The sequence below is a fragment of the Sporobolomyces salmoneus genome (assembly GCF_050403485.1).
Source record: "Sporobolomyces salmoneus JCM6883 DNA, S_salmoneus_JCM6883_v1_ctg61, whole genome shotgun sequence".
NCBI lineage: Eukaryota > Fungi > Basidiomycota > Microbotryomycetes > Sporidiobolales > Sporidiobolaceae > Sporobolomyces > Sporobolomyces salmoneus.
This window is the reverse complement of record NW_027481102.1, coordinates 33,028-59,116: the sequence shown is the minus strand read 5'-3', so window position 1 is coordinate 59,116 and position 26,089 is coordinate 33,028. Positions and strand designations below refer to the sequence as shown.

The 26,089-nt window shown below is 51.5% G+C and overlaps 9 protein-coding genes across 9 annotated transcripts; 4 read left to right on the top strand and 5 right to left on the bottom strand.

The window, feature by feature from the left end:
- Window positions 1-81: 81 nt before the first annotated feature.
- Window positions 82-2,238, bottom strand: JCM6883_004859 (DEAD/DEAH box helicase; the record flags this gene model as incomplete). The annotated part of the gene is made up of 5 exons (XM_076634481.1): window positions 82-332; window positions 403-764; window positions 826-1,501; window positions 1,560-1,816; window positions 1,883-2,238. 5 exons carry the CDS (start codon window positions 2,236-2,238, stop codon window positions 82-84), a joined length of 1,902 nt encoding a protein of 633 aa, XP_076485543.1.
- A 418-nt stretch (window positions 2,239-2,656) lies between these two features.
- JCM6883_004858 (uncharacterized protein) lies at window positions 2,657-5,945 on the bottom strand (the record flags this gene model as incomplete). Its single annotated transcript, XM_076634480.1, has 13 exons — window positions 2,657-2,802; window positions 2,874-3,049; window positions 3,109-3,223; window positions 3,285-3,693; window positions 3,756-3,829; window positions 3,893-3,917; window positions 3,989-4,329; window positions 4,411-4,670; window positions 4,736-4,903; window positions 4,963-5,028; window positions 5,094-5,597; window positions 5,735-5,835; window positions 5,898-5,945. 13 exons carry the CDS (start codon window positions 5,943-5,945, stop codon window positions 2,657-2,659), a joined length of 2,433 nt encoding a protein of 810 aa, XP_076485542.1.
- An 859-nt stretch (window positions 5,946-6,804) lies between these two features.
- Window positions 6,805-9,198, top strand: ATP1 (F1F0 ATP synthase subunit alpha; the record flags this gene model as incomplete). The annotated part of the gene is made up of 11 exons (XM_076634479.1): window positions 6,805-6,849; window positions 6,945-6,984; window positions 7,054-7,162; window positions 7,249-7,274; window positions 7,376-7,435; window positions 7,503-7,542; window positions 7,625-8,416; window positions 8,486-8,746; window positions 8,815-8,916; window positions 8,996-9,100; window positions 9,171-9,198. 11 exons carry the CDS (start codon window positions 6,805-6,807, stop codon window positions 9,196-9,198), a joined length of 1,608 nt encoding a protein of 535 aa, XP_076485541.1.
- A 1,651-nt stretch (window positions 9,199-10,849) lies between these two features.
- On the bottom strand, window positions 10,850-13,127 carry JCM6883_004856 (uncharacterized protein; the record flags this gene model as incomplete). The annotated part of the gene is made up of 5 exons (XM_076634478.1): window positions 10,850-11,823; window positions 11,935-12,645; window positions 12,730-12,823; window positions 12,894-12,966; window positions 13,078-13,127. The coding sequence occupies 5 exons, from the start codon at window positions 13,125-13,127 to the stop codon at window positions 10,850-10,852; spliced, it is 1,902 nt and encodes a 633-aa protein (XP_076485540.1).
- A 110-nt stretch (window positions 13,128-13,237) lies between these two features.
- On the top strand, window positions 13,238-14,257 carry JCM6883_004855 (uncharacterized protein; the record flags this gene model as incomplete). The annotated part of the gene is made up of 3 exons (XM_076634477.1): window positions 13,238-13,702; window positions 13,783-13,923; window positions 14,003-14,257. 3 exons carry the CDS (start codon window positions 13,238-13,240, stop codon window positions 14,255-14,257), a joined length of 861 nt encoding a protein of 286 aa, XP_076485539.1.
- An 886-nt stretch (window positions 14,258-15,143) lies between these two features.
- JCM6883_004854 (uncharacterized protein) lies at window positions 15,144-19,529 on the bottom strand (the record flags this gene model as incomplete). The annotated part of the gene is made up of 9 exons (XM_076634476.1): window positions 15,144-15,182; window positions 15,263-15,402; window positions 15,479-15,812; window positions 15,881-16,117; window positions 16,188-16,283; window positions 16,366-16,602; window positions 16,674-18,238; window positions 18,299-18,656; window positions 18,732-19,529. 9 exons carry the CDS (start codon window positions 19,527-19,529, stop codon window positions 15,144-15,146), a joined length of 3,804 nt encoding a protein of 1,267 aa, XP_076485538.1.
- Window positions 19,530-20,122: 593 nt separating this feature from the next.
- Window positions 20,123-20,809, bottom strand: JCM6883_004853 (uncharacterized protein; the record flags this gene model as incomplete). Its single annotated transcript, XM_076634475.1, has 1 exon — window positions 20,123-20,809. The coding sequence occupies one exon, from the start codon at window positions 20,807-20,809 to the stop codon at window positions 20,123-20,125; it is 687 nt and encodes a 228-aa protein (XP_076485537.1).
- Window positions 20,810-20,975: 166 nt separating this feature from the next.
- Window positions 20,976-23,365, top strand: JCM6883_004852 (uncharacterized protein; the record flags this gene model as incomplete). The annotated part of the gene is made up of 11 exons (XM_076634474.1): window positions 20,976-21,306; window positions 21,374-21,478; window positions 21,549-21,572; window positions 21,642-21,864; window positions 21,941-22,262; window positions 22,341-22,349; window positions 22,446-22,456; window positions 22,519-22,604; window positions 22,662-22,913; window positions 22,989-23,090; window positions 23,199-23,365. The coding sequence occupies 11 exons, from the start codon at window positions 20,976-20,978 to the stop codon at window positions 23,363-23,365; spliced, it is 1,632 nt and encodes a 543-aa protein (XP_076485536.1).
- A 413-nt stretch (window positions 23,366-23,778) lies between these two features.
- Window positions 23,779-25,806, top strand: HRT3 (SCF ubiquitin ligase complex subunit HRT3; the record flags this gene model as incomplete). The annotated part of the gene is made up of 6 exons (XM_076634473.1): window positions 23,779-24,154; window positions 24,212-24,971; window positions 25,038-25,148; window positions 25,206-25,318; window positions 25,382-25,613; window positions 25,683-25,806. 6 exons carry the CDS (start codon window positions 23,779-23,781, stop codon window positions 25,804-25,806), a joined length of 1,716 nt encoding a protein of 571 aa, XP_076485535.1.
- Between the last annotated feature and the right edge of the window lie 283 nt (window positions 25,807-26,089).

The window sequence follows — 26,089 nt, the reverse complement described above, 5'->3', positions numbered from 1 at the left end:
TGCGGTAGGAAAGATACAACAACCGGTCGTTTAAAGGTTTTCTAGCGATAATGATGCGTCGTCGAAATCCGATCCTCTTTTTTATGCAGCGTTCGCTCCTCCTCGTCCCCTGCCTCCTCGTCCTTTTCCACCTCCGTTTCCTCGACCACGGCCACCTCCGGGAGCTCCACCACGTCCTCCGCCCCTCGAAGATCCTCCTCCTCCTCCTCCTCCTCGAGGCGCATTGTTCCCACCTCGAGGATTTCCTCCTCCTTCTCCGTTACCGAGCTCTTTCACGATTCGTAATCCGGGAGTTCCCTTGAGTCCCATCTTTCCAACAGTCTTCGCGAGCACTACGAGAGCGAGCAACCCGAGACAGTCAGCTCGGAGCGAAATCAGAGCAGGATAATCTGGAGTACTCACTTCCAGGAATCTCCTTGCAACCCAATCCATCCGGACTCGTCGCAAACTCGTTCCAAACTTTAACCATCTGTGCCGCATTCGATCCAAACGCGTCCCTCATGAACGCTTTATAGAACCCTAGAGTCGCTCCATAGAATTGATTCTTCTCGTCATCTCCGACGGATTGCATCGCCTTGTTGAGGTTTTCTCGACAGTCTACCATCGTTGCGGATGTGGGAGAGAGGATCGTTGAGGTGAGAGGGTGAGGTTTGATCGGGAGGGATGAAATGACGGGGGATTTCGTGAGGAAGAAGGATTCGAAAGGAGCGAGAATGATAATTCCTTGTCCGGTTGCGTTGGATCCTCGTGCAGTTCGTCCGAGACTACTCAAATGAGAAGTTATCAACGAGCGACTCGTGGGAGTAGATCTAGTTGAGAACTCACCGATGAACGTATTGTTCCGGAGTTTGAGGGATTCCGACTTGAATGACGGCGGTGACGGCGGGAAAATCCATTCCACGAGCGGTGACATCACTCGAGAACAACACTGCTGCTTTCGCATTCTTGAACGCTTCGGCAGCCGCGTTTCTCTGACCTTGAGATTTTCGAGAATGAATCTCAAAGATCTCTTGACCGTACGCCTGAAGTCCCGCACGTTTAAAGAGTGCCGCGGCGAGTCCAGTAGCTCGAGCGGTAGGGAAGAAGACCATCGTTTTCGCTTCTTGACCGTGAGTCTTAATTTCTTCCTTGAGGACGGCGAGAGTGGTCGGGAACAAATCGTAGAGAGAAGGAGGAGTGACAGAGTATTGAGGAACGTGTTCGTGCGTGTTTTCTTCCTCGGGAGGAATCGTAGAGACGAAAGCGTGATTCGGGAGAAGGGCGAGGGAAGCGATTTGGTGAACTTGTTGAGGGATAGTCGCGGAGAAGAGGAGGGTTTGACGAGGTACGTTGGCGCGGTTCGGGAGGTAAGCGATGATCTTTTCGATTTCGCGGCGGAATCCAGCTTCGAGGAGACGATCCGCTTCGTCGAGAATGAGGACTCGGAGAGTCGAAAGTTTTCCTTTCAGGTTTGAGTTTTCGAGGTGGTCTTGGAGACGTCCGGGAGTAGCAACGAGGATATCTACCACTCGGAAACGATCAGCGAGGAGCACAAACTGGAGAAAATGGAAAAAGCGAACCTGTTTGCTGTTTGTTCAATCTGTTGATCTCGCTCTTCATGTTCGTTCCTCCGACGACATGATCACAGCTGAACTGAGTTCCTGCGAGTAACACCTTCGCGCTGTCCTGGATCTGAATGGCGAGTTCACGAGTCGGGGAAAGGATGAGAACGCTGATCTGACCACGTTGAGGTTTTTGAGTAGAGCGAATGAGTTGCTCGATCGAAGGGATGAGGAACGCAAGGGTCTTTCCAGTACCCGTACGAGCTTGTGCGAGTCTACCAATGAGAGAGACTCTGTCAGCACTGCCTCAAACTTCTTTGCCAGGAGAAAAAGGAACTCACAGATCAACTCCAGTGATTGCAACCGGTAGAGTCTGAGCCTGAACCTCTGTACAATTGATAAACCCTCCTTTCGCGATTCCTACTGCCGTTTGTTGGGAGATTTGACCCGAAGAAATAAAATCGGTGAACTTGATGTTCGAGAAAGTTTTCGACAATCCGTTCGGGCTCGTCGATCGGGGAGTAGTCGCAGGGGTACTTTCGAAACTGTTCAGGGCGGGAGTGGATCCTCCAGAGCCGGGAGTCGAGGTGGAGGAAAGTTGAGCGACTTGGGCGGGTTGAGGTTTAGGTTTGCGGTTGTTGTTGTGGTTGCGAGGGCGCTTAGCGGGTCTCGTAGAAGGTGATTGTTGCGTAGACATGTTTGCGGAATGAAATCTAGCGGTGAAGTGAAGGGAAGGAGGTGAACCTTGCTTTTCGTTTTTCGTTCGCGAAGTCCGAAACTTTTCGCTCAAGTAGGTCCACAAAGCTTTCCCGATCTGCAAAGGATTACAAGCAAAGCTGATGTCTGACTGAGCTCCTACGATGGCTCAGACAAAGCGAAGCGGACTCTTCCCGCGAGTATTGGAGAGAAACGACAGGGTCACAGTCTCAAAGTCATCCGGTCTCCGCTCTCGTGAGGGAACACGTCACGGGGAAGTGAGAATACGAACTGACTAGTTGCGGAAGTAGAACAAGCAAAACAAGAACGAGCAAAGCTCTAGAAACGAGAAAAAGAACAAAAACCCCAAGTCGAATAACCATACGTCCCTGAAGAACGTCCCTCTGGCACTCGGCCCCTCAGTCGTCCATTCCAAGACCGTCGAGTGCGCCAAAACGCGAGATTAGATCCGCCATCCCATCTCGAGCAGACTCGACGGGATCGAAAGATGGATCCCAGTCTTGTCCGCGCCATCCTCCATTCTCGTGAACGTAGATCAGGCAGCCTAGCGCGAGGTAGATCCTCTAGTGAGTCACGGTCATGAAAGTGAAGAGAAGTGAGAAAGTGGAGACTCACGACGCCAGAGAGGATCGAGCGATAGAATGTCGGGATCACCAACGACGATCAAGCCAGCTTGAGGACGGGTGACAGCGACATTGAAACGTTTCTCGTTACCTAGGAATCCAATCGCGAAACGTTTATCTTGCTCGAGGTATTCTTTGTTGGAGCGAACTGTCGACATGAGAATAACACTGTGACCAAGACTTTCACTCAGCGGAGCGTTCAAGCGCTGACTGGATCTCGTACTCACGATCTTTCAGAACCTTGGAATTGCTCGACGGTACCGATAGTCAACTTGTCGCGCGCAAACCCGTTCAGCGCAATTCGAAGTTTCGAACATTGAGCCGAGTAAGGAGCGATGATGCCTATACCGATCACTCGTCAGTCAGCAAGCGTGAAATCGTGAGAGCGAAGGACGGGACGCACCGATATCAGAATCGAGAACTTTGACTCTCTTCGACTTTTGCAAAGATTCCACATAATGTCTAACCATCGAAATCTCCGCAACATTGAAGAAACTCGGACTCGTTCCCTCTCGTTCATCCCTCCCTTTAACCGAATGGAAAATGATCGGGAACCCTTTCTTCGGCCACCCTTCCCACGCTTTCAGAGAATCCTGAATCGAAACCGGAGCTTTACAAACGAGTTCGTTCGAGTAGAACTCTTTGTTCGACGTCGAGAGGATTGCACGGTGGTTGCGATAGTTTTGGACGAGCTTCGAGTAGGTCAAGCCGCGGTATTCGAAGGTGTTTTGATCGTATTGAGGTGTCGACATGAGTCGTTCGAGGAGGGAAGTTTCGAGGCCGAGAGTTCGTGCGACGGGCGAGCGAACGATCTAGCAGAGAAAGCGCGAGTCAGTGAGAAGGTAGCGTGAGAGCAAGCGAAGCGGATGCGCACGGGACCGAGTTGTTTCGGATCTCCCGCCAAGACGACTTTGGTTCCTTCGTCAGCGAGACTCAACGGGAGGAAAGCTATACAAGGCAAGGTTGTAAGCTCTACAGCCGGGGCGAGGACTTGGATAGTGTGAGACTCACCTTCGGGTTCAGTCGCTTGACCGGCCTTTGCAAACGAAACGTGCTCTCGGTCAGTCAGAACGTCGACTAAAGAGATACCGAGCTTTCCGGACTCACCTCATCGACAAAGAGATGGGAGAAATGACCCTCCCTGAGCCCTACTCCACGGAGGATACTCGCCGAAATACAAGTCGTAACGACCACCTGATACTTTTCCAATCTCTCCAATGTTGGACACGCGAAGCTTCCATCGACGTATAGAGTCATATCCATGATGCTCTGGGGGACTTCTTCGCGCATACGACTCGGAGCGTAGAGTCGGAAGATCGATTCTTTTGGGAGATCGAGACGGAGGCAGAGGAGATCGGCGGCGGAGTTCGAAGGAGCCGTGAGAAGGATACGGGCATCGAGGTGACGGACAAGTTGGTGACAGGACTCAATGATCGTTACGGTCTTACCTGTCAACAGAACGCGAAAGAACAGCTCAGTTTTCCGCACTCGCAGAGAACGGCATCGAAGCGGAAGGGAGACGCGCTTACCCGTTCCAGGAGGACCAAAAACGACATAAGGAGCATCACCGCTCGTATTGTTGACGATCGACGTAACCGCTTGACTCTGCGAAGGATTCGACGCGATCGCGGGGGAGAAGAAATTGAATTCGTGAACATCGGAGAACGCTGCATCGAGACCAAGAGTGGGGAAGAGGAGGTGAGATCGAGGTAGAGGTCCCTCGAGAGCTTTGAGTTGACGGCGAGTGGGGATTCGAGAGATGGTGAATTGGACGTCGTATCGAGCGTTTCTGACTCGGGGAAGAAAATTCGTCAACTCCTTGCTCTCGTCGACAGAGTGGAAGAGGTTGCTCACGCTTCAGGTTTGAATGACTTGTTGAACCTGAGAAGTACTCGAGCTTCTTCAACCGAGGTTACGATACCTTCGTACCAACGTTTGTCGGACGAGGTGCGAGTTTGAACCTTGATCTTGTCACTGCGTAAGACGGAAGGACGTTTCTCCGCGAGACCGGGGACATCGAGACTGAAATATGGATTCGTCAGTAACTTCTCGTATTGCGAGTTGAGGAAGAAAAGACGTACTAGTATTGACCGCTTCCAGTCTTTTCGAGCGAGACATTACTCTTGTCGTATCGACGTACATCCACTCTGTGAGACGCATTCGAAGCGGTCAACTCAATTTCTCGTTGAGTTGCCGAGCACCGAGAACTCACTCTTCTTGATACGATTCCAACTGAAGAACCGTTGACCAAAACCTCGCATAATTCTGATACGACGGTTGACCACCCAACGTCCTCTTCAATTCCCTAATCTGTTCCGAGATGGTCTTGGTCTCTACAAGCTCGAGCATCCATTTCGGGGTTCCATACCATGGTAAATTTCCCGTCCAAGGCGTATTCTGCACGAAATCGTCCTTCGGAGCTTTGATCGTTTTCTTCGGATCGGCCCTAGGTCGATTAGTCAAATCGGGTTTTACGTATGGAGTTCGAGAAGAGAATCGTTCGACATCTTGTTTGATTCCGACTTGACCGTGAATCGTGCGGTGAATAGGGATCGTACAGGTTCCTCCTCCTCCTCCCGGGAGGCGAGACTCGAAGACGAAAATGAGGGTGTCGGAGTAGGAACCGATATCGTTGCGAGGGAGGAAATGGACTGAAACGTCGAGAGAATGATCTTTGGGAATCGAGACGGGTCGAGAGAAAGTTTGAACCCAGAAGCTACGAAGATCAGGGTAAGAGCATCAGAGAGGTGAAGTTAGCTTGAGGTTCAGCATAGGAGAGGTAGCTAGTAGCGGAACGAATCGAAGCGCAGAGCGATAGAAAGGGAAAGAAAACACGAGGAGCGAAAGACTCACTGACGACGTTTCTGTGAATCACGGAACTCAACGCTCACAAGCTTGACGTTACGTTCCGTACTCCTGATCGTAATCTTCTTGGTTTGTTGATGATTTGCCGTCTGATCGGTGAACCCTTCAAACTCGATCAACCCGAAATCGATCTCCGAGGCGAGATTTCAACTCCTTCCTTGTCTGCCTCAGCGAGTGCTTTCGAGTCTTGTGCGATCATGAACTTGTATTTCGTGATATGTTTCGACGATTCCACGTGTCGTTCCCACGCATCCGGTCGCAATTTCGTTTGACAACAACGACACTGAATCTTCCCATCGGGAAGGAGGACGACTTCAGTATTGACCGCGGCGAGTCGTGTACGATGAGCGGCTCCGGTGAGGTGTTGGTGATAGTTGTGGAGGGAGGTGAAGTAGCGATCGCAGGTCGAGCAGTAGGGGACAGAATCGTGCTCGAAACCGCAATCTTCTCGGGTGGACAAGATCCCTCACGGAGGAGATAGATGCAGAGAGGAGCCATCTGTGTAGTATGTGAAGCGGGAGATCGTTAGAGGAGCGTATTGAGAGGTCGTGGCAGAGCACCGTGTGGGAACTGCGAGAAATCGGAGGATGAAGGGCAGGAACGTACCTGTATTAGCTCAGTCTAGTGTTCTCGAGACTATCTGGAACGTTCTGAAGCGGATCGGGGACGTCTCGGAGCTGTGTACGACGATGGGCGGGAAATGTTGAGAGATGAGAACAAAGGAAGAAGTCGAAGCAAAGGAGCGTAGGAGCGCACTGCAAGTCGGCTGTAGCGGATACTGGTGGTCTATCGCGGCGTCGCAGGTAGCGTAGAGTGTCGAAAAGGTGAGAGGAAGAGAGAAGAAGATTCTGAGAGCGAGTCGAATTTAGCAATCTCCCGGCTCTCTCGTGTGGCAGATCCAAGTATGATCCGAGGACTACTATATCTAGTCGAGCCTGGCAAAATTGATCTCGAATACTCGGGAGGGATAGGGGAGATAATGGGTAAATCGAGGTGTCGACTTCGGTGGACGCTCTTTCCCTCCCACCTTCGCTCTCCCTCTCCTCCTCCACGCCACCATGCACCGCTCTCTCCGCCTTGCTAACCTCACCGCCAAGGTCGCTGTGAGTTCCTACGCCTCGCACACCTCCCAGAGGCTTGACGGTTGAGGAATCAAAGACTGACAAAATCTACGTCCTCTCTCACTCCTCTTCTCTAGCGCCCTACCGCGGCCCGAACCTACGCTACCGCCAAGCCTGGTGAGTACTCTATCATTGATCCCGGTTCCCGAGGTACAGAACTGACGAGAGGATGAGCTGTTCCTTCAGCCGCTTCGGAGGTCGCTTCGATCCTCGAATCGCGCATCTCGGGCTCGACTGCCGGTGCTGACGTTCAAGAGACTGGTCGTGTTCTCACCATTGGAGATGGTATCGCTCGGTAAGTCACCTTCAATCTCTACTGAGCGGACCCCTTCGATCGTGGCCAATCACTGACTTCCGTCACTTTTATTCGACTACCTCTAGTGTTTACGGTCTCCGAAACGTTCAAGGTTAGTCAGAATTGGATTGAGATCGGATTGATCGGTTCAGAATGGGAAGAATAAGTGGCTGATTCACTCGAATTCGATGTCGCGTTTGTTGCACACTTTAGCCGAAGAGATGGTTGAATTCTCGTCGGGAGTTCGCGGCATGTGCCTCAACTTGGAAGCCGGTAAGCTCTCTCTCTCGAGCAGTGTCATTCGTGTCGTATCCGGAGCTGACGAACTCGCTTTGTTCAGACAACGTCGGAGTAACCATCTTCGGTAACGATCGTCTCATGTTTGTTCCCCTCTCCTCTCCCCCTACTCTCCTGCTCTACGACGTTCCCTAGCTGACATCCATACGATTCGTGACTTTACAGCAAGGAAGGAGACACGGTCAAGCGTACCGGAAACATTGTCGACATTCCCGTCGGACCCGAGATGCTCGGTCGTGTCGTCGACGCTCTCGGTAACCCCATCGACGGAAAGGGTCCTATCAACACGAAAGAACGTCGCCGTGCCCAAGTCAAGGCTCCCGGTGTCCTTCCCCGTGCTTCCGTCTCGGAGCCCATGTTGACTGGACTCAAGTCCGTTGACGCCATGGTCCCCATCGGACGTGGTCAACGTGAGTTGATCATTGGAGATCGTCAAACCGGTAAAACCGCCGTCGCAATCGACACGATCCTCAACCAAAAGCGATGGAACGACGGTCCCGACGACAACGCTAAGCTTTACTGCGTCTACGTTGCTGTTGGACAAAAGCGATCGACCGTTGCTCAACTCGTTCAAACCCTCGAAGAGAACGACGCCCTCAAGTACTCGATCATCGTCGCCGCTACCGCTTCCGAAGCCGCCCCTCTTCAATACCTCGCTCCTTTCGCCGGAACCGCTATCGGAGAATGGTTCCGAGACAACGGAAAGCACGCCCTCATCATCTTCGACGATCTTTCGAAACAAGCTGTCGCGTACCGTCAAATGTCCCTCCTTCTTCGTCGACCTCCCGGACGTGAAGCCTACCCCGGAGATGTCTTCTACCTTCACTCTCGTCTCCTCGAACGTGCCGCCAAGCTCGGAAAGGCTCACGGAGGAGGATCCCTCACCGCTCTTCCCGTCATTGAAACTCAAGGAGGAGATGTCTCGGCTTACATTCCTACCAACGTTATTTCCATCACGTAAATCGTTACTCTCTCTCTCTTCTACACGTCTTTCTGTGACTGACTCTCTCATTTCGTGTCGTTCAGTGATGGACAAATCTTCTTGGAAGCCGAACTTTTCTTCAAGGGTGTTCGACCTGCTATCAACGTCGGACTTTCCGTCTCTCGAGTCGGATCGGCCGCTCAAACCAAGATCATGAAGGCCGTCGCTGGTTCGCTCAAGTTGTACCTCGCTCAATACCGTGATGTCGCCGCGTTCGCTCAATTCGGTTCCGATCTCGACGCTTCGACCCGTTTCCTCCTCGCTCGTGGATCTCGTCTTACCGAACTCCTCAAGCAAGGTCAATAGTGAGTAGACTCAACTTCTGAAGTCGTCGGGGTTTTGAGAGTCTGACTTTTTCGTCGTTTTTTCTTAGCCAACCCCTTTCCGTCGAGGTTCAAGTTCCCATTATCTACGCCGGAGTTAACGGTCTCCTCGACCGAGTACCTGTAGACCAGATCGGTCAATGGGAGGCATCGTGAGCTATTTCTATATCTACAAGTCGAAACCGTGAAGTTCGAAAACTGACATGTCGAATTTTTTTTCGAAATTTTCAGGTTCAAGGACCACCTTGCATCCTCGCAACAACAACTTCTCGCTGACGTCGGAAAGGGTAAGATGACCCCCGAGATCGACGCCAAGCTCAAGCAAGTTGTCGTTGAGTGAGTCACATCTTCCTACTTCTCTCGAAAACTTGACGGAAACTGATTTCTTCCTCTTTTATCTTCTTAGCCACGTCTCGTCCTTCGTCTCCGCCTAAACTCGTCGTCGTTGATGGAGCAAAAAGTTATCTAGTGTGTGTTGATTGTTTATTCCCCCCCCAAAAAGAAGAAAGAGAAAGAGAAGAGAAGAGAGAGGGCGTTGTCGTCGCAATGATTCAGTTTAGTTCGTTGAGAAAGTTTGAAATGGTTTAGACTTTTATTCTTTTGATCCTCGTTTTCCGTTTTCCCTTTTCCCCTTTTTTGAAACCAAATTACTTTTATGTCGCTTACGTTCCCATCGTTCGCAGCGTGCGAAGCGGGAGAGTCAGGAAGACGGGGGAGATGAGTCCGAGCGAGCAACGAGCGAGAGATGTGAAAAGTCAATCTTGCTCGCTTATCGGTCTTCTCGCTCGTGTATATCACTTTCGTGTGCTGTCTCTCGAGTGCATTGATCGCCCTCATGCAAAGCTGAGAAGAAGAGCGCAGAGAAACGGCTCGCGAGAAAAGAAAAGAAAAGTAGTTTTCAGAGAGTGACAAGCTATTCGACCAAATCACACCGCCTCGTGCTCAGGGAAGTATAGTTGACGATGACGAGAGGCAAGGAGAGTCATCGATTTCGAGAGGGAAGCGGAGGGATGAGGATTCTGCATCCTTTGCCGCAACATCACGAGCTCGCTCTCCGCACGGGTGAGATCCCCATACACCTCTTGGACACCAGTGTGGAATTGATGATTCTTCCAATCTCGTACCTTGGCTTCGCTGAGCGGCTCCTCCGAATCTGAACCTGAATCTGCCGGCGGTCGTAGACAAATGAGCTCGAGCAGTTTCTGACAACTCCGACAACGTTAACTACTTGATTTTGGGCAGTTGCCAACCAGCGTGAGACGTTGTGACATACAGGATCGTCGTAGATGAATTCGTGAGCGACGGGGTCCCGAGTACGAAACGAGGTGCTCAATTTGACAAGACAAGGGCAGTCCTTCTGCCTACGAGCACTCTATTCAGCCCAGCACGTCGGGGCAAATTCTCGAAAGGACGGCACTCACTGACTAGGCTACGCCACTGTACATTTTTTGCACTTTTCGTACCCTGCTTTATCTGCGTGAGCTTGCTTGTGAACCAGCCCGCAATGCCTACTTGCGTTGCTGTGTTCCAGGAGAAGACCAGCGAAAAGTCAGCTTCGAAGCAGAGCAATCCCGGGGGAACTCGACGTACCTTGCGATCGAGAGGGTCCGAGTGCTCGCAAAACCTGCACCAGATCTTCTGGAAATCCGATGGAACGGTGAGGCACTCGTGATCGTATGCGTGCGTCAATGCAGCCTGGATATCGAGATCGTCAGCGAACAAAAAGGAGACCAAAGCTTACGAGAGACAGACCCCCGCCCGATCTTCAGTGTAAACATTCCACCTGCAGTTCGGATAAAGACATTGCCAGGACTTGTCTGGCTCCTGCTGCAACCATCGAAGAGGTTCGATGTTCGCTTTCTTGATGGAGGTTGAATGCGCCATCAAAGAGTGAGAGAAAGAGGGAAAAGAAATGAATCGACCCGGCCTCGTGCGTCGTTCAATCAGTCGGAACCTCCCCGGAGAACTTCCGGAGTACAGCGACTAGAGCCGTGCCTCAACGCCGCAAAGGTCGTTCGTTCGAAAGAATCCTCTAATCTTTACAACAACAATCTTCGACTAAACTCTGACCAACCGATTGCTCGCTCAAAACGGCCAATCTTCCTTCCCACTCCGTCTCGCCCTCCTTCCCTCTCTCTCGAGGAGGTCCCTGACGACGTTCTCAGCGCTCGTGACGCATCCTTCCAATAGAGGAATTCCTCGTTCGCACCAACTTCCAGTGAAATAAATCCCTCCTCCTCCTCCTCTTCGTTGTTGTCCCGTCCCCTCGGAATCGGGGGAACCTAGAAGCAGTCCTTGGAGACTCGGAGATTGGGATTGAGATGTTCGGTCGAGTAGGAATCGGGGAAGAACTTTTTTCGATGAAGGAGTTACGAACGCTCGAGAGAACCAATTTGAACTGAGAATCTTCTCGGCGGGTATAGGTCGAAGTGGGTTTGTCGTTTGAAGGATCGTCGGAGTCGAAGAAGAAGAAGGTACGGAAGAAGATCGAGGGGAGGAAGTGGTGACGATGTGCGTTGTTTCGACTGACGAACGAGGGAGATGAGTCGTCCAGATTCCCTCATCGTCTTCATCTTGAACATGTTGGTGTTGGTAATCGGAGTCGTAGGCGGCCAGGTTGAGGTCCCTTCGATCGAGAGGAGAGGGAGGAAGGAAACTCTGATCCGTATGATTGACGACGAGCGCTTGAACGTAGCGAAACGAATTCAAAGCTTCGATCGTTTCCTTCAGGTCGTCCGAAGGTCCTCCATCCCGGGAAGTCGATAGGGTTTCAAGTAACGAAGCGGCCTGATTCGCCTGAGTCGCGAAAATGATATAATCCACTTCTAATTCTTCCCCTTCCACTTCGTCCCTCTGCGCGTCCCCTGCTCCAATCTTGTACTTGATCGTATACGTCCTACCCTCGTCCTCGTCCGAATTGTAGACGATCTCCGAGATGTTCGAGGAAAGGTAGATGTTTGAAACTTGAACAGGAGCGATCAACCTCCTGACGATCCCTCGGACTCCGAACGATGGGGAAGTCGTGTAGTGTGCGGAGAGGAAAGTTGAGGTGATATACTCTGAACGAACGACGAAAAACATTCATCGTTAGCGCTGACTGTTCAAGCTCAGATCTCATATCAGGAGAAGAAGTCCTCTCTCGAGAGATAGGTAGGAAGAGAAGAGCGTACCGAGTGCTTCCCCCACTGGCATTCCCCTAGCCTCCTCTACTCCAACCGTACAAACCGCCGCCATCAGCGGTTCCAAAACCCCTTGCATCATTTCTTTTCTTACTCCATGTCGTTGCCCCCAATTCTCCAGACTCTCGGTTCCTACGTTCTCGATTCTCCCTATTAGAGGTAAATGAATTGATTCCCTCGTTTGTGTGAGGCCGAGCTTGACGTAGAAGAAAGAGAGGAAGAGGATATGAAAGTAGGAAATCGCGAGGAATATGAGTCGAACTAGGTACTTTGACTGACTCCATGTCGAGCGGATCAAGGCGGGGAGGGAAGAAGTGTTGGTAGAGGATAGGGAAGAAGGGATCGAAACGGGTGGCCAGCGAAGTCCGGAGGAACCTTCGTAAAGAAATGTCGTAGTTGAAGTAGCCGTGGTTGTCGAGGGGAAGGGAGGTGGAGGAGAGGGAGAAGAAGGACGAGAGGTTTTCCTCGAGTTTGGGGAGAGGGAACGACGGGAGATGGGTGCTTCAGAGTAGGGCGGTAGCGGAGTGGGCACTCGAGTGCTTAGTCCCGAGGAGGAGGCAGTTGGAGGTTGTCGAGTTGGCGTAGAGGATCGAGGTGGAGGAGAAGGAGCGGAGGAGAGACGGGAAAAGGAATAAGAGAATTCGTTCTTGACGAGTGGAACTTTGAGGTAATCGTATAAGTTCTTGACTCTACCATGAGATCCTGATCACCGGGGCACAGCGGGAAGTCCAAGTCAGTCATAGTCAGGGTATGGGAGAGAGAGAATTGAGCCGAGAGGAGGTTTACCTGTATTGATCGATCTCATAGGCACATCAATCCTATAAGATCCTTTCTCTCCTTTGATCGATATACTCGAATTGTCCATCCCAAGCTCTTCACTCTACAGTATCAAGAGGCGAAAGCAAGTTAGTTCGCCGCTTGCGAAAGTTGATCGAACGAGGAGAGCTCACCTTTTCAAACACATGAACTTGTACATCACTCGGTACGACCGCTAACAAATGAGCCGCAGTGAGTCCCGCAAGCCTGTTCCCCAGACAAGTCCGATCCGGAGAGAGAGAGAGAGAAGGAGAAGTGGGAAAATGAAATTGTCAGAGAATCCGAGAATCGTGACGACAATCTGAGGGAGACGCGTACCCAGAACCAATGACTGCTACTCTTGTACATCCTGTATCATCCCTATTCATCTTGTTGTCGGAAGAGAGGTGGTTCGGGTCGATTGGAGATGAAGCGAGAAAGTGGAGAGAGATTCTCCTCTGCTTTCTCCTCTTCTCTTACTCGGACTTGGCCGGAGATCATGTCATCCCAACATATAGCGAAAGAGCTCACTCGACTAGCGCTCCCTCTGATCCCGAAACATGGATTCACCACCCAAACTCTCTTACTCGCTTCTTCCTCCTCATCTCAACCTCTCTCGGCCCGCACGATCGACGCTCTGTATCCTTCACCACCTGCCTCTATCCCCTCTCCGAATAGTTTCTCGCTAAAAGGTCTCGCAATCGGAAACGGAGGGAAACGATCTCTATCCCGTCCCGAACTGATCGCGCTTGCTAGAGGACAAGGGATCGTTGCCGGATCTCAACAGGAAGGGAGAGAAAAGACTGGACCGGCGAGAGCGTTGTTCGAGGAATGGTTAGAAGAGGGAAGGAGGGAAATGATTAAAACGGTTAGGGAGAGCGGATTGAGAGGTGAGGAGGCGATGAAGAAGGGGATGAAGGAGAGATTGATGTATAATGAACAGGTACTCGATAGATTACCACAGGTGAGCGACTCTTACTACTTCTTCTCCCCAATTTTCTTTCTTCTGACATTGCTTTGTCGCAAATCGTCGCGCTTGATAAGGCTCTCGCACTCTTATCAGCACCAACAACAACACCTCTATCATCCCCTACCTCGTTCCTCCCTTCCCCGATCCCTCATTTAAGTCATGTAGCGTCGATCGCCCAAGATTTAGCGAAATCTTCAGGGTCTCAAGCTCAAGGTGTAGGTCCTTACCTTCGGTCTCTTCCTCTCTTATCTCACCCTGAACTGATCCATGATCGTATACCGGGACGATGTACAGACCGCTTGGTATTCCCTCCGAGCTCGTCTGTCCCTAATCTACACTCTCTCCGAACTACACCTTCTCTCCCCTCCCTCCTCCGATCCCTCTTCAACAATAACAACCCCAGCCGAACGTATTCAAGCTTCGATCCTGTTCTCTGAGAAATTGTGGAGAGAAACAGGGAAAGTAGGGGATTCGATTCAAGGGATGGAGGATTTCGGGAACTGGGTTGGGAAGAGTTGGATGGGCATCGGGAGGAGTTTGGGCATCTGAGCTTATTCAGAATGGAGGATCTCATGGAAAGGACGATGCTGTAATGAGCATGCGAGTCGAGCAAGCTTACAACACTAGAAATTGAGCGAGCAGCGAGAATGTACTGTTATTTCTTTCTTTTTTGCGATTGAGCTTTCGCGTTCGAGGTTGTCCTGTCCTCACACCACACCCAGGATAAATAGTTCTCGACTGGACACTTTGGGATCATCCGTCTCTTGCAAGAGATCCTGATTCCATCTAACGGCGCTCGAGCGCAGTGCGTGGCGGTTCAGTCTCGTCATTGATCGCTCAAGCTTCCTCGCCGACTTCCAATGCCCTCTTCATCGAGAGCTTCATGTACAGCTACGAGAGGCCGTACAGGGATCTGAAGTCTCGCTGAAGAGCGATCGCAGTTGAGCACAGAGCGCATTCCTATACCGATTGTCGATTTCCGGAGAGCTAAGCGGACAGCCACGAGGCTGAGGCGTGTATGCCCGAGACCAACACAACAGTCTCCGTCACAGTGAAAAGCACAATGTTGGTATTTCAGGCGTCTTTGGCGACAAAGGAGTACGCGAGCTCTTCTTTCCTCGTTCTCGTTCCGAATCAAGACAGGTCTCTTTCGCCACCGTCCACTCTCGCAAATCTGCACAATGAATGACGATATATTGCGATAAAAAACGATCAAGTCGCGCAAAAGCGACTGACAAAAGGGAAATGAAAGACGAAAGAACATCGAGAGAAAAAGCAAAGAGAGACCATCAAATCTGAACCTAACAACATAATTCAACACGTAGTCAACAGAAGAACAGTAAGTAGTAAGTAAGTTGGGATATCAATAGCGAAAGAGAGCGGGATAATTTTTAAGGTCGGAGGGAGGGTTGGGTATCGAACGAGAGGAGAGGGATCAAGAAGTTTTCAGGGCCTTCAATTCTCCCATTAATTTCTACACAGCTCACAATCCGAGAGAGATCAGTACTCTGCCAGAGGAACAGAGGTAAAAGAGAAAGAGGCGATTGAACTCACTCTAGCGAGTTCGGCGTTCTCACTCGGGTTCTTCAGTAATCGATCCATCGCTGATTGTCCACCTAGTAGGAACGCTATCCGTTGAGTCAAGATTGCCATTTCGGATTCATTGACTGTTGTTGATCCGGCTGGGATATCGGCTGCACGGAGGGGAGCATTCGTCAGTTCATGTCGTTTCTGGACGCCGGAATGCGAGAGACAGAAAGAGAAACGTACAAGGTGTTGTAGTTGCTGGCTGTTCATCGCCCGATCGTTTCAACAGCGGTTGTTTCAACAATTCCGGAATCGTCGCCCTTTCCTTCGGATAAAACTTCAAACAACTCTTCATCGTCTCCAACAGATCCGGTCCAACCTTCGTCTTCAACTCGTTCAACTCTTCTCCTCTCGGACCTCGAGGGACCGAGTAAGCAGGGTAATTGATCCGTTGGAGAGGGTTTTGAATCATGAGGATTTTGGTGTGGAGGTCTCGAATGTAGGCGAAAGGTTGTTGCCCGTAGACTAGTTGGTAGAGGATACAACCGAGGGACCAGACATCGGCTGGTCGTCCGAGCTGATTACGCGAGTCAAGGCGAGGTTAGTACAGGCGATCGAGAAGTGCGGAGTAAGAAATGAACTTACCTTCATTAACCGTTTCCCATCGTCTCCCAACCCAGTATCAAGTAAAGCTTCGGGAGGCATATAATTCGCCGTCCCGATCTGTTGATCCCTCCCGATATTCGTCGTATCGGCAGCGATCTTGCTCGAAATTCCGAAATCGATCAACTTGACCCGTCCTTTCACGATGACAAAATTCGCGGGTTTGAGATCCGTGTGAACGATCGATTCGTCGTGGATCACTTGAACGGCGCAGAGCATCTGAGAAGGCACGAGAGTCAGTACGCTGAGTCGCTGCTAGTTAATCGAAAGAATGAGAGGAGTCGCTCACTTGTTCCCAGATGTACCGAACTCGATTCAAGCTCAGCTCCATCCCAGAGTATCCAGACAAGAGACTGTTGAGATCCGTATCTCCAGCTTGCATGACCTATCACGAGTCACAAAAACGTCAGTCGATTAAGCTCGAGACCTCGTCTGGTTCTGACGTAGGACGGGAGAAAGAGACTTACGACATAGACGTATCTCGCCTGAACCTCCGCATCAATCAACTGAATAATCTCTGGTCTCCCCGCCAATTTCTTCAACAACCCAATCTCGTTAATGAAACTCGATCTAGCTTCAGCATCGTTCCTCGTATCGACTCGTTTAACCGCGTAGATTTCGTTACGTTCCGAGAGAACTCGATAGACTTTCGAAGATCCTCCTTTACCGAGAATACCGGCTCGATGATACGGTTTACCGTTGACCTATTCCAGATAGAGTCGAGAAGTCAATTATCGGTTCTATGGCTACAGGACAGCGAGAGAGAGAGACATACGATAATAGGTCTTTGTTTCTGTTTCAGAGGTTCGACGTGAACTTGTTCGCTCATCGGAACTTGAACGGGATACATCATTCCTCCATATTGTTGTTGCTGTTGCTGCTGCTGTTGATGTTGATAAGCTTGCTGACTCTGGTAGTGATGTTGTTGAGCGGTATAACTCGGAGTAGCTTCAGCTATCCCGGGAGATCGATCGCGTAAAGGTACTTGGAAATCTTTTCCTCCTCCTCCGTATCCTCGCTGTTGTTGTATCGTTGAAGGCGGAGGAGGTGGAGCGACATAGCCTCGATTGACCTCTCCGAGTACTTGTCGACCGTTCGGAAGAGTCGAAGGAGCTTGAACATGAGGATGAGAGGGAGGGAGGGACGAAGGAGGAGGAGCGTATTGAGGCTGATTCGCATGAGGGCGAACAGCTCGAGGGTCGTACACGTTCTCGTCGTGGTAAGGTACGAGTGGAACAGAGGCCGGTACGTGATTCGTTTGTGGAGGTGGTGGTTGATAGAGAGGTTCGCCGTAGGTTTCGTGAGACCTTACGGGTTGCTGAGGCTCGTCTCGATAGAGGCTCATACTCGAGGTCGGTCGATTGACGGTCTGCTGTTGTTGCGGAGGAAGAGTCGCGGAAGCCGAAGAAGCACTGCTCGCGAGGAGTGTTTCGCTGTTACTTCTCCTGAGACTCGAGCTCGAAGATCCGACGAGAGTCGAGCTATGAGCTGTCGACGTATCTTGTCCTCCTCCTCCTCCTGGTAGCTGTCGCTGCTGATCTCTTGATGCTTGATCATACCGGCTGATCGAAGTCCGACGAGCACCATAAGGAACGATTTCATCCATCGTTTCGCTAGCTCGATTCTCCTCCATCGATGCTCGAGCCTGAGCGAGTTGATGAGCAGCTCTCGAACTCGACTCGGGTCGATGAGGTTCGACGGCGACATGAGGTGCCGAATCGGGTCGTTCGTCGAGAGAAGAGAGGAGGGAAATCGAGTTTTTGCGAGCGAGACCAGGTCCCATCGGGTGGAGTTTGATCGGTGCTGGATTCGAGACGGATCGAGGTTGGGAGGAAGAGGGAGGTCGAGCGCTCGGTTGGGGGTTTTGAGAGGCGGTCGAGGAGGAGAGAGTTGACGATGCTCTGAGAGGAGGAGAGGGTTCGGAGGACGTTGAGTGGAACGAAGGGAGATCGGGTGAGTTGTTGTTCGATGAAGACGACGACATCGACGAGTCGCCCTTCAAGAATCGGTTTCGGAAAGCGGTAGAATTTGAAGGTGCTTGAGTCGCCCGCATCTGATTGAACGTCGCTGATGCAGCGGCCGTAGCGGCACTCGAACTACTCGGCAGCTTTTCTCGTTCAGCGCTGTGACCGAGAGAAGAACTAGGTCGGTTCGAATCGAGTCCGTGATTTCGAAGGTATGAAGACGAATCGAGGGTGAGAGTTGCTGCTCCTCGGTCTGCAGAATGCACGACTTTCGGCGAAGATGGAGGGAGTTCGGATCGGGAACGACCGTGTCCGTTCGGCGACTGCGAGGGACGGTTGTTCGGAGAAGGGTTCGCTGAAGGAGGTTGTTCGAGGGCTGCGTGGAAATGCGACTTCAGCTACGACCAACAATGCTGTCGAATGAAGCTGAACTCACAAGCTCGTCGTTCTACAAGCTCCGATTGCGCTTTCTCCTCAGGCAAGTCAGCTCCATCGGACGAGGGAACCGGTTCTGGAGGTCTCTGAACGACCCTTCGAGCTTTCCCTGTCACTCCAGCCGTCCCTCGACTCGCTAACCAGTTTTTGCGTCCTACGGAAGCTCCAGCATTGGCGGTCGAAGAAGGCGCGGCGGCTGACCGCGAGAGTCCGCCTCGAGCAATTCCTGGGGTTTTGCCGTCGTCGTGAGCGGGAGGGACACAGGAGGAAGAAGAGGTGACGGTATGATCGGCTGAAGGTCGTCGAGCTAGTGGAGCGCGAGTCGAGGCAGAAACGGAGACGGGAGGTCGTTGGAGATCCTGTGTCGAGCGATATGTTCATCGTCAGTACAGAACTCGATCGCCGAGTAGCAAGGTGATGAGTGAGAAACTCACGTCTGGTGATTGAGATTGTCCCTTGTGGGTCGGTTGTTCCTCGAGTTCTCCCTCTTGTGAACTCGCTCCTTCGTTCCCCGTTGATCGTCCCAGACTCTTTGCCAATTCTTTACTCTTCGACCAAGACCTTCCGATCGTGTTCCCATTCCTCTCCGTGCTACTCTGCGCGCTTGTCGTTCCACTCGAGTTTCCCGCACTCCGTCCTAACAATGCAGTTTTCCATCCACTTCCCGCTGATCCCGTCCCGTTAACAGAGCCCGACCTGCTCCTCGTCGACATTGAAGTACTAGGACGAGGTGGATGACGCGACGATTCGACAGGTTCATCGCGAGCTGTTGAGGAATAGGAAGAAAGGAGGGAAGAAGTTGAAGGAAGGTTCTTCGAGTACGGGGAAGGGTTTCGCGGAGGGGGAGCTGCAGTCGAGTTTGTTGCGTATTTATCGGATTCGAATTGAGGTAGATCTAGACTGTCGTCACCATCGAAATCGACCGAGTTGTTACCGGCGAGAGAGGGGGAAGAAGTCGAAGCCGAAGTCGGCAAGGCGTGTCCGTTCCCCTTTCCATTGTTATTCGATCCAAACATTCTCAACGAAGACTTGCTGGAGGATCGTCTACCGGGAACTGGCGAGAAGGAACGCGGTGAACGTGAACGACTTGTTTGTTTGGATTCTCTCGAACTCTCCTGTCCTCCTCCTGTAGGCGTACGTAGCTTGTGTAGGACTTTACCAAACAGATTCGAAGACTTTCCAATCGATCCTGGTGTCGAGGGAGGGTCGTCCTGTGAGTTCAGATCGGTCATTTCTCACTGTTGTTGATTGACCGAGTTTCTTGCTTCTGAGGGGTGAGAGGCTACCGCGCGCGCGATGTACGGTACGGCGGTAGTGTAACTGGTGCTTGATACAGGTCGCTGGGTCGGAGTCGTCGAAGTGGAAGTAGCGCAAGAGAGACCTCTGGCAAGCTCGCTGCGTTTGTGAATTTTCGCGAAAAATCGGCAGCCTGCTTGACGCTCGAGTAGCGCTTTGTAGAGATTCATAATGCATGCCTACGAATCGGAGGCGAGCAGAAAAGGGCGCATCTGAAAAGACGATTTATCGAGCTCTTCGCGAAATTGATTTGCGTGCTCTCTTCAACATCCCCAGCTGAGCTTCTCGGCGTCCGTGAATCATACTCTCGAGTCTGAGTCTGAAGACCGTCGCGCGCCTTGACCGCTGACCGCTGACCGTTCAGAGAGAAGACTTATTGCGATGGGGAGAAGACATGCGAAGGATTGCTAACGATGCGTATATTGCTACAACTGGTATGGTACTGCCTACTGATTCAAACAGTCTTCGTCAGCATGGTGTAAGCATGGGCGAGTTCGAGGGAAGAATGCTCACTCCTGAAATCTCATTTTCACTTTGGTCTAGAAAACTCCAACCAGACCGCTCCATCACGGTTCGTCGGTCTTCCCTTCAACACCCCATGCCCTTCAAGAGACTGTTCGACTTGTTTGATGACCTGATTCCGTACATCGTGCGAGACCTTGACCGCTCGTTTCTTATCCGAAAGTCCAACGAGTAACCGATTCCCTTTTGCCAACAACTCCCTCCCCTTCTTCAACTTGTGTTCCAAATCATGTTCGCTCACTCCCCACGTCAAATGAACTTCTTTGATCTCCCCACCTGCGTTCGCGATTTGAGTTGCGGCCCTCTCTGCATCTTTCAATTTCTTCTCCTTCGCTTTTTGGTACGCTTCCTTCTTGTCGAGAATCCTACAGATTGGGGGATCGTTCGAAGGGTCTACTAGTTGAATCGCGTATCGTTCTCGATCGAGGGCGGCTAAGAGGGAGGACAAAGTTGATGGAGGGAGAAGAGATTTCGTTGTCGGATCTACGAGGACGACGGTTCGGTATGGGATGTCTTCATCTCGTGCGACTTTCGAGCCTTTCTGAGGTGGTCCTTTCGAGGGAGGTTTCGACAGGAGGGGAGAGATGGAGAATAGTCGACTTGGGGAGATCAAGCGAGTCCGTGTCGTTGTAAGAGGTCGAGGGATCCACGTCGAAGCTTGCAGGAGTGTTCTCGCTAGTCGAGGAGTAGACATGTTGGAAGGTTGGGAGTAAGATCCTCGTCGGACTTCAGGGCGGAGATGAAACAATTTGTGCCGCACTGCCGATTCTGTTCGGGTCGGCGGTCAGCCTTCCTCCACTCTCTCGAGTCCCCTCCTTCGCTTCCCCTCTACCAACTTGGTAGCACCGTCTCGGAGTAGGATGAGCACGACAGTCGAACCAGGACCTCCAGCACTCGGCGACATTAAAGGGAGACCGAGTCGACCTCAGTCAGCATCGCACTCGAGCCACGAAGAAACGCTCGCCGACAACCCACCATCGAAATCAGTAGATCAGGAAGAGAAAGGCCAGGAGAGCGAGAAGGGATCCGAGCAACCCGGGGAGAAACAGGCAGAGCAGAAGAAAGAGGAACCGCCAAAAGACCCTTTCCTAGTCACCCTCGAAGGAAGAGATCACCTGAATCCTCATACGTGGCCTGTCTGGTATCGATGGTTCTTGACGGGATTCGCGGGTCTGCTCGTCCTGAATGCGAGTGAGTTCTGAGCCTTGTTCATTCAACTTGAAAGCTCAAAACTGACAGAATCTCTCCCTTGTGACAGCTTTTGCGTCCTCGGCACCTTCGAATCTGATCCCTTCGATCATTGCACACTATGGCGTATCGCAGGAAGTCGGAGTTCTGACAATTGCGATCTTCGTAGCCGGATGTGAGCAATTTTCTCTTTTCGTAAAACCCCTACTCTCACTGACTCTAATTCACATCTTCGCTTCGCACAGACTGTGTTGGTCCCTTACTTTGGGGTAAGAGCTTAGACAGCGCCCTCGTTGTCCTCGAACCATGCTCAACTTTTCTTTTTTCTTTTCCTCCAGGTCCTCTATCAGAGCGCTACGGGCGACGACTCATCTTCCTCGGAGTATGGGTACCCTACTGTGGCTTTGTCCTTGGCTGCGCCTTAGCGCCGAACATCGGAGCGATGCTTGCGTTTCGTTTCCTGTCGGGGTGTTTCGCCTCGTCTCCCTTGACGAACTCTGGAGGAGTCATCGCCGATCTGTGGGACGCTGATCGTCGTGGAGACGCTCTCGCTATCTTCTCGTGAGTTTGGGTTCTCTACCTCGCGACTTCGAACGACAATTTCGAGAAGTTTTACTGAGAACTCTACTTCCGGCAGTCTCATGCCTTTCGCCGGTCCTGCCCTCGCTCCTATCATCTCCGGCTTTATGGAAGTTCAAAACGTAGATTTCAGGTGGGTGTTCTGGACTCTTCTCATCTTCGCCGGAGTTTGCGGAATCGGAATCGTCTTCCTACTTCCGGAAACGTACGTTCCGTATATCCTACACGTCGAAGCGAAGCGACTACGAAAAGAGACCGGAGACGACCGGTGGTACTCGCCTATGGACAAGAAACAGGACGAATCTTTCAAAGCTATCATCCACCGAACTGTTCTCAAACCTTTCATCATGCTCTTCCAAGAACCAATGCTTCTCGTTATCGTAAGTTCTATTCAAGCCATCGTCAATATAAGCACCATGACTGATGCTTTGAGTACCCGTCTTCTTGTTCGACTGCAGACCCTCTACGTAAGTTCTCCGGTTTCGCGAGGCTTCGAATTAGGTGATTCTTGTACCTCTGTGATATTGGGCTGACAACCTCTCTACTGTTTTTGACGACTGTAGATGAGTTTCATGTGAGAAGTTTCCCTAAGTTGCTCTTTCGTGAAGTCTTGCTCACGAAAACTCTATCCGCTAGTTACGGAATCGTCTACCTCCTCTTCGAAGCGATCCCGATCGTCTTTGGCCAACAACATGGGCTCAATGCAGGAAAGACGGGATTGAGTGAGTTGATGTTCCCCTTCGTCGAGTCACCAACACAAACTAACGATTTGTGTGCAGTCTTCCTCGCTCTTCTCATGGGAGGAGTCCTCGCGGTCGTCATCTATGTTCTCTACTTCAACAAACAGTACATGAAGCTACACCGAGCATACAACGGTAGAGGAGTTCCACCTGAACAACGACTCATCCCTCTCTTCTACTCGGCTCCCGGTCTCGCGATCGCATTCTTCTGGTTCGCGTTCACTTCGTACCCTTCGATCTCCGTCTGGTCACCTATTTTCGCGATCGCACTTCTTGGGTTCTGCATCCTCTGTAAGCGCTCCGAATTCACTCGTCCTCGTCGTCTCGCAAAAATTGAGCTTCTGTCCTCTCTTTCCCCTCTCGCAGACACTTTCCTGGCAGGCTTCAACTACATCATAGACACGTACCTTTGGGCTGCTAGTAGTGCTCTTGCGGCCAACACGGTAGTACGTTCGTCGTTCGGGGCAGGTAAGTCTCTTCCTCTCGTTTAGGGCGGGAGATGGGAAGAAAACCGGCGGAAAGCCAGAAAAGTGAAAATCGGGCAAACAAGCTGACACTCTCGTCCTCCACGCTTAGGTTTCCCAATGTTCGCAGGCCAGATGTACCGTCGTCTCGGAACTCAAGGCGCTTCGGGTCTGCTAGGAGGTTTGGCCATCGTTTTCGTTCCGGTCCCGTTTGTTCTCTACAAGTATGGACGCAAGATTCGATCGATGTCGAAGAACGCCGTCGTTCTCGACAAGTAGTACTCCATTCCTGGAGGTGGCAGCACTTCGTGTGAGGGGATTGTGTTCCGCCCGGAGCACTGTTGCCTCATCAATTTTGTTTTCCTCACATCACGGCCTTAGCTTAGAATACATATCATAGATCCCTCTTTCCACCCTCATCGCAAGCAGTCAGTATCCATCGTCTGTGTATCATATATCCCTTCTCCGTCCTCACCGTTGCAGCAAGCAGTCTCATCATCCGTCTTCGGTTTTTATTTATTTCAGTTGGTTGGATACCCATTCTCTCGTAATTTCCGTACAATAGTATATACTTTCTTTAGTTAGCTCTGACTGGGGCGACGAGAGCTAGAGAGCCAGAGATCGCTCGAGTGCAATCCCGAAATGCGAAATCCGAATCGAAAGCTTGAGGTTTGATATCTTCCTCCCGCACCATGACGTCTCAGCCGGTTCCCGAGCTCGAGGATGAACTAGCTAGGTTCAGGAGGGAATGGCAGGAGGAAACCAAGCGTCGAGGGCCCTCAATCTCAGCTGCAGCAGTTCCCGCCGATTCTCTCCCCTCGACCTCCACTCTTCCGTCTCCTCTGAGCCAGACTCGACCTTTGGTTGCACAGAGAACCTCGCCGAAGGGCAAACGGAAATCGCTAGAACCGGTCGATGCACTGCAGCAACAGCTCGAAGGAACTCGGCTTGACAGTCAGCAGCAAGATTCGGTGATTGAACCAGAACGGGAGAAGGAGAGACCGAAGTCGGCATTGGACTTGTACTCTGAAGCGGTACGGAGCGAACAAGAGGGTCGATTGAACGATGGTGAGCCCCTTTACTTCTCTTCGAGACGAGAATCGAGCTGACTCTCCTTGAGAATAGCTCTAATCAACTATCGGTCTGCATTTCGACTCGATCCCGACGTCGACAAAGTCTGGAATCGAGCGACTACAGCCGCACAAGCTCGCGCCGCTAGAGGAAGTCACGAGCCGAGCAATCCAGCTTCGACGACGGAATTCAGATTCGAGCGTACGCTTCAATTGGGACCAGATTATGAAGCGTCGAAGGAGCATCGGAGCAAAGAAGCAGCTCATGAAGAGACGGGAGGGAAGATCGATAAAGGCTCGACACATCCGAGCAGTACAAGCTTCCTACTTCATTCCTTGCTCAAATCCTTCTCCGAGAACCCCTACGAACGGAAACGTCAGGCGATGCAAGCTCCTACTTCTCCTACCAGCGGAAATGTCCCTTTACCATCTGAAACGACCATAGAAGACCGCTCGACGACACCGGAAGAAGCTCTCGCAAACCTCGATTTTATCCCCGCCGACGAAGACAAACCTCTTCCCTTCGCGAACCTCCCACATGAGGTACTCCTCCTCATCCTGAAACACCTCGTTCTCTCCCCGATGCTCGCCCCACCGAAATCTCGCGACAACACCGAAGAATCCTCAAACGCCGCCTTCCGATCAAAACGAGCACCAAAGAGACGGACATTGAAAGAGGAGATGTTGTTTCTGGAAGCCGAGCTGGATCTCGAGAATGTGGACCGGGAATGGAAAAGCGATGTTGAATCGTTGGAACGGTTCGCGAGAGTTTGTCGGGCAGCGAGAATCATCACTCTCGATTCTGTCCTCTGGAGGTTAGTCCCTGTTCTGCTTCGTCTTCATATGGCGAGGTCACTGACCCGGTGGTACGACGTGTATAGAGCTCTAGGTCGGAGAACCTACGTGCCAGCCGAGCAGATCGCACGAGATGAGTCTGCTGCTGAATTAGTAAAATTGCATGGAAACGACTGGAGACGGTTCTACGTCGAGCAGTGAGTCCTACCTATCGTCTTCACACTGGAGAAGTTACTGAATTGCTATTCGTGCAGTCCCCGAATCCGACTCGATGGATGCTTCATTTCTGTCGTGACTTACCTTCGACGAGGAGAAGTTGTGTCGATTTACGCTCCGACTCATCTCATCACTTTCTATCGCTACTACCGTACGTCTGCTCCGTCTTGTAATTTCTTCGGCAATGTCTAACCCCTCATCCCGTCCTTCGCAGGGTTTTACCATCACGGTCTCGTCATTTCGCTACTCACGACCGACCCACCAAACACGATCGTTCGACGTCTAAACCCTTCCCTCCGCATGCAAGGACTCACGTTTGGTCGTTGGAGACTCCGAGGCGATCTCGTCGAGATGTGGGATTTGGAGGATCCGGCCGTTCCGGTCGATTCGAGAAAGTATTCGTTTAATATGACATGTCGGTTGAAGAGTTCGGCGAGGGGTCGTATGTAAGTCAGATTTACCTCGGCCGGTGCTTTTTCAACTGCTGATACCGAAGAACTGTCTCGCGCTCGTAGGAACAAACTCGACTTGATTTCAATGTCAACGACGAGAAGGGACACCCTCGAGATCGAAAACCTCCCGCTTAGACCGAACAAACCTTACTACTTCTCCAAAGTCGCTCAGTACGCTCACGAGTGATACTCGTTCACGTTTGTGCGAGCGACTGGATTCTGGAAACCATCGTTCTGTTGCATTATTATACGAATTTCTCCTTGATTTTCCAGCTGCTTGGCAGTAACGAGAGTAAACGACCAAGCATCAGAGCTATCAGAGCTGTCCAACATCGCTGTCCTCGTGCGAAACTTGCACAAAGTGACATCGCGGAATCTCGCTTGTTTTGTCTTTCACTCTTTTGGCTTCACACTTCAACCTCGACCTCTTCCGGACGCAATAAGTACTCGCGGGGTCACTTCGACCTGTC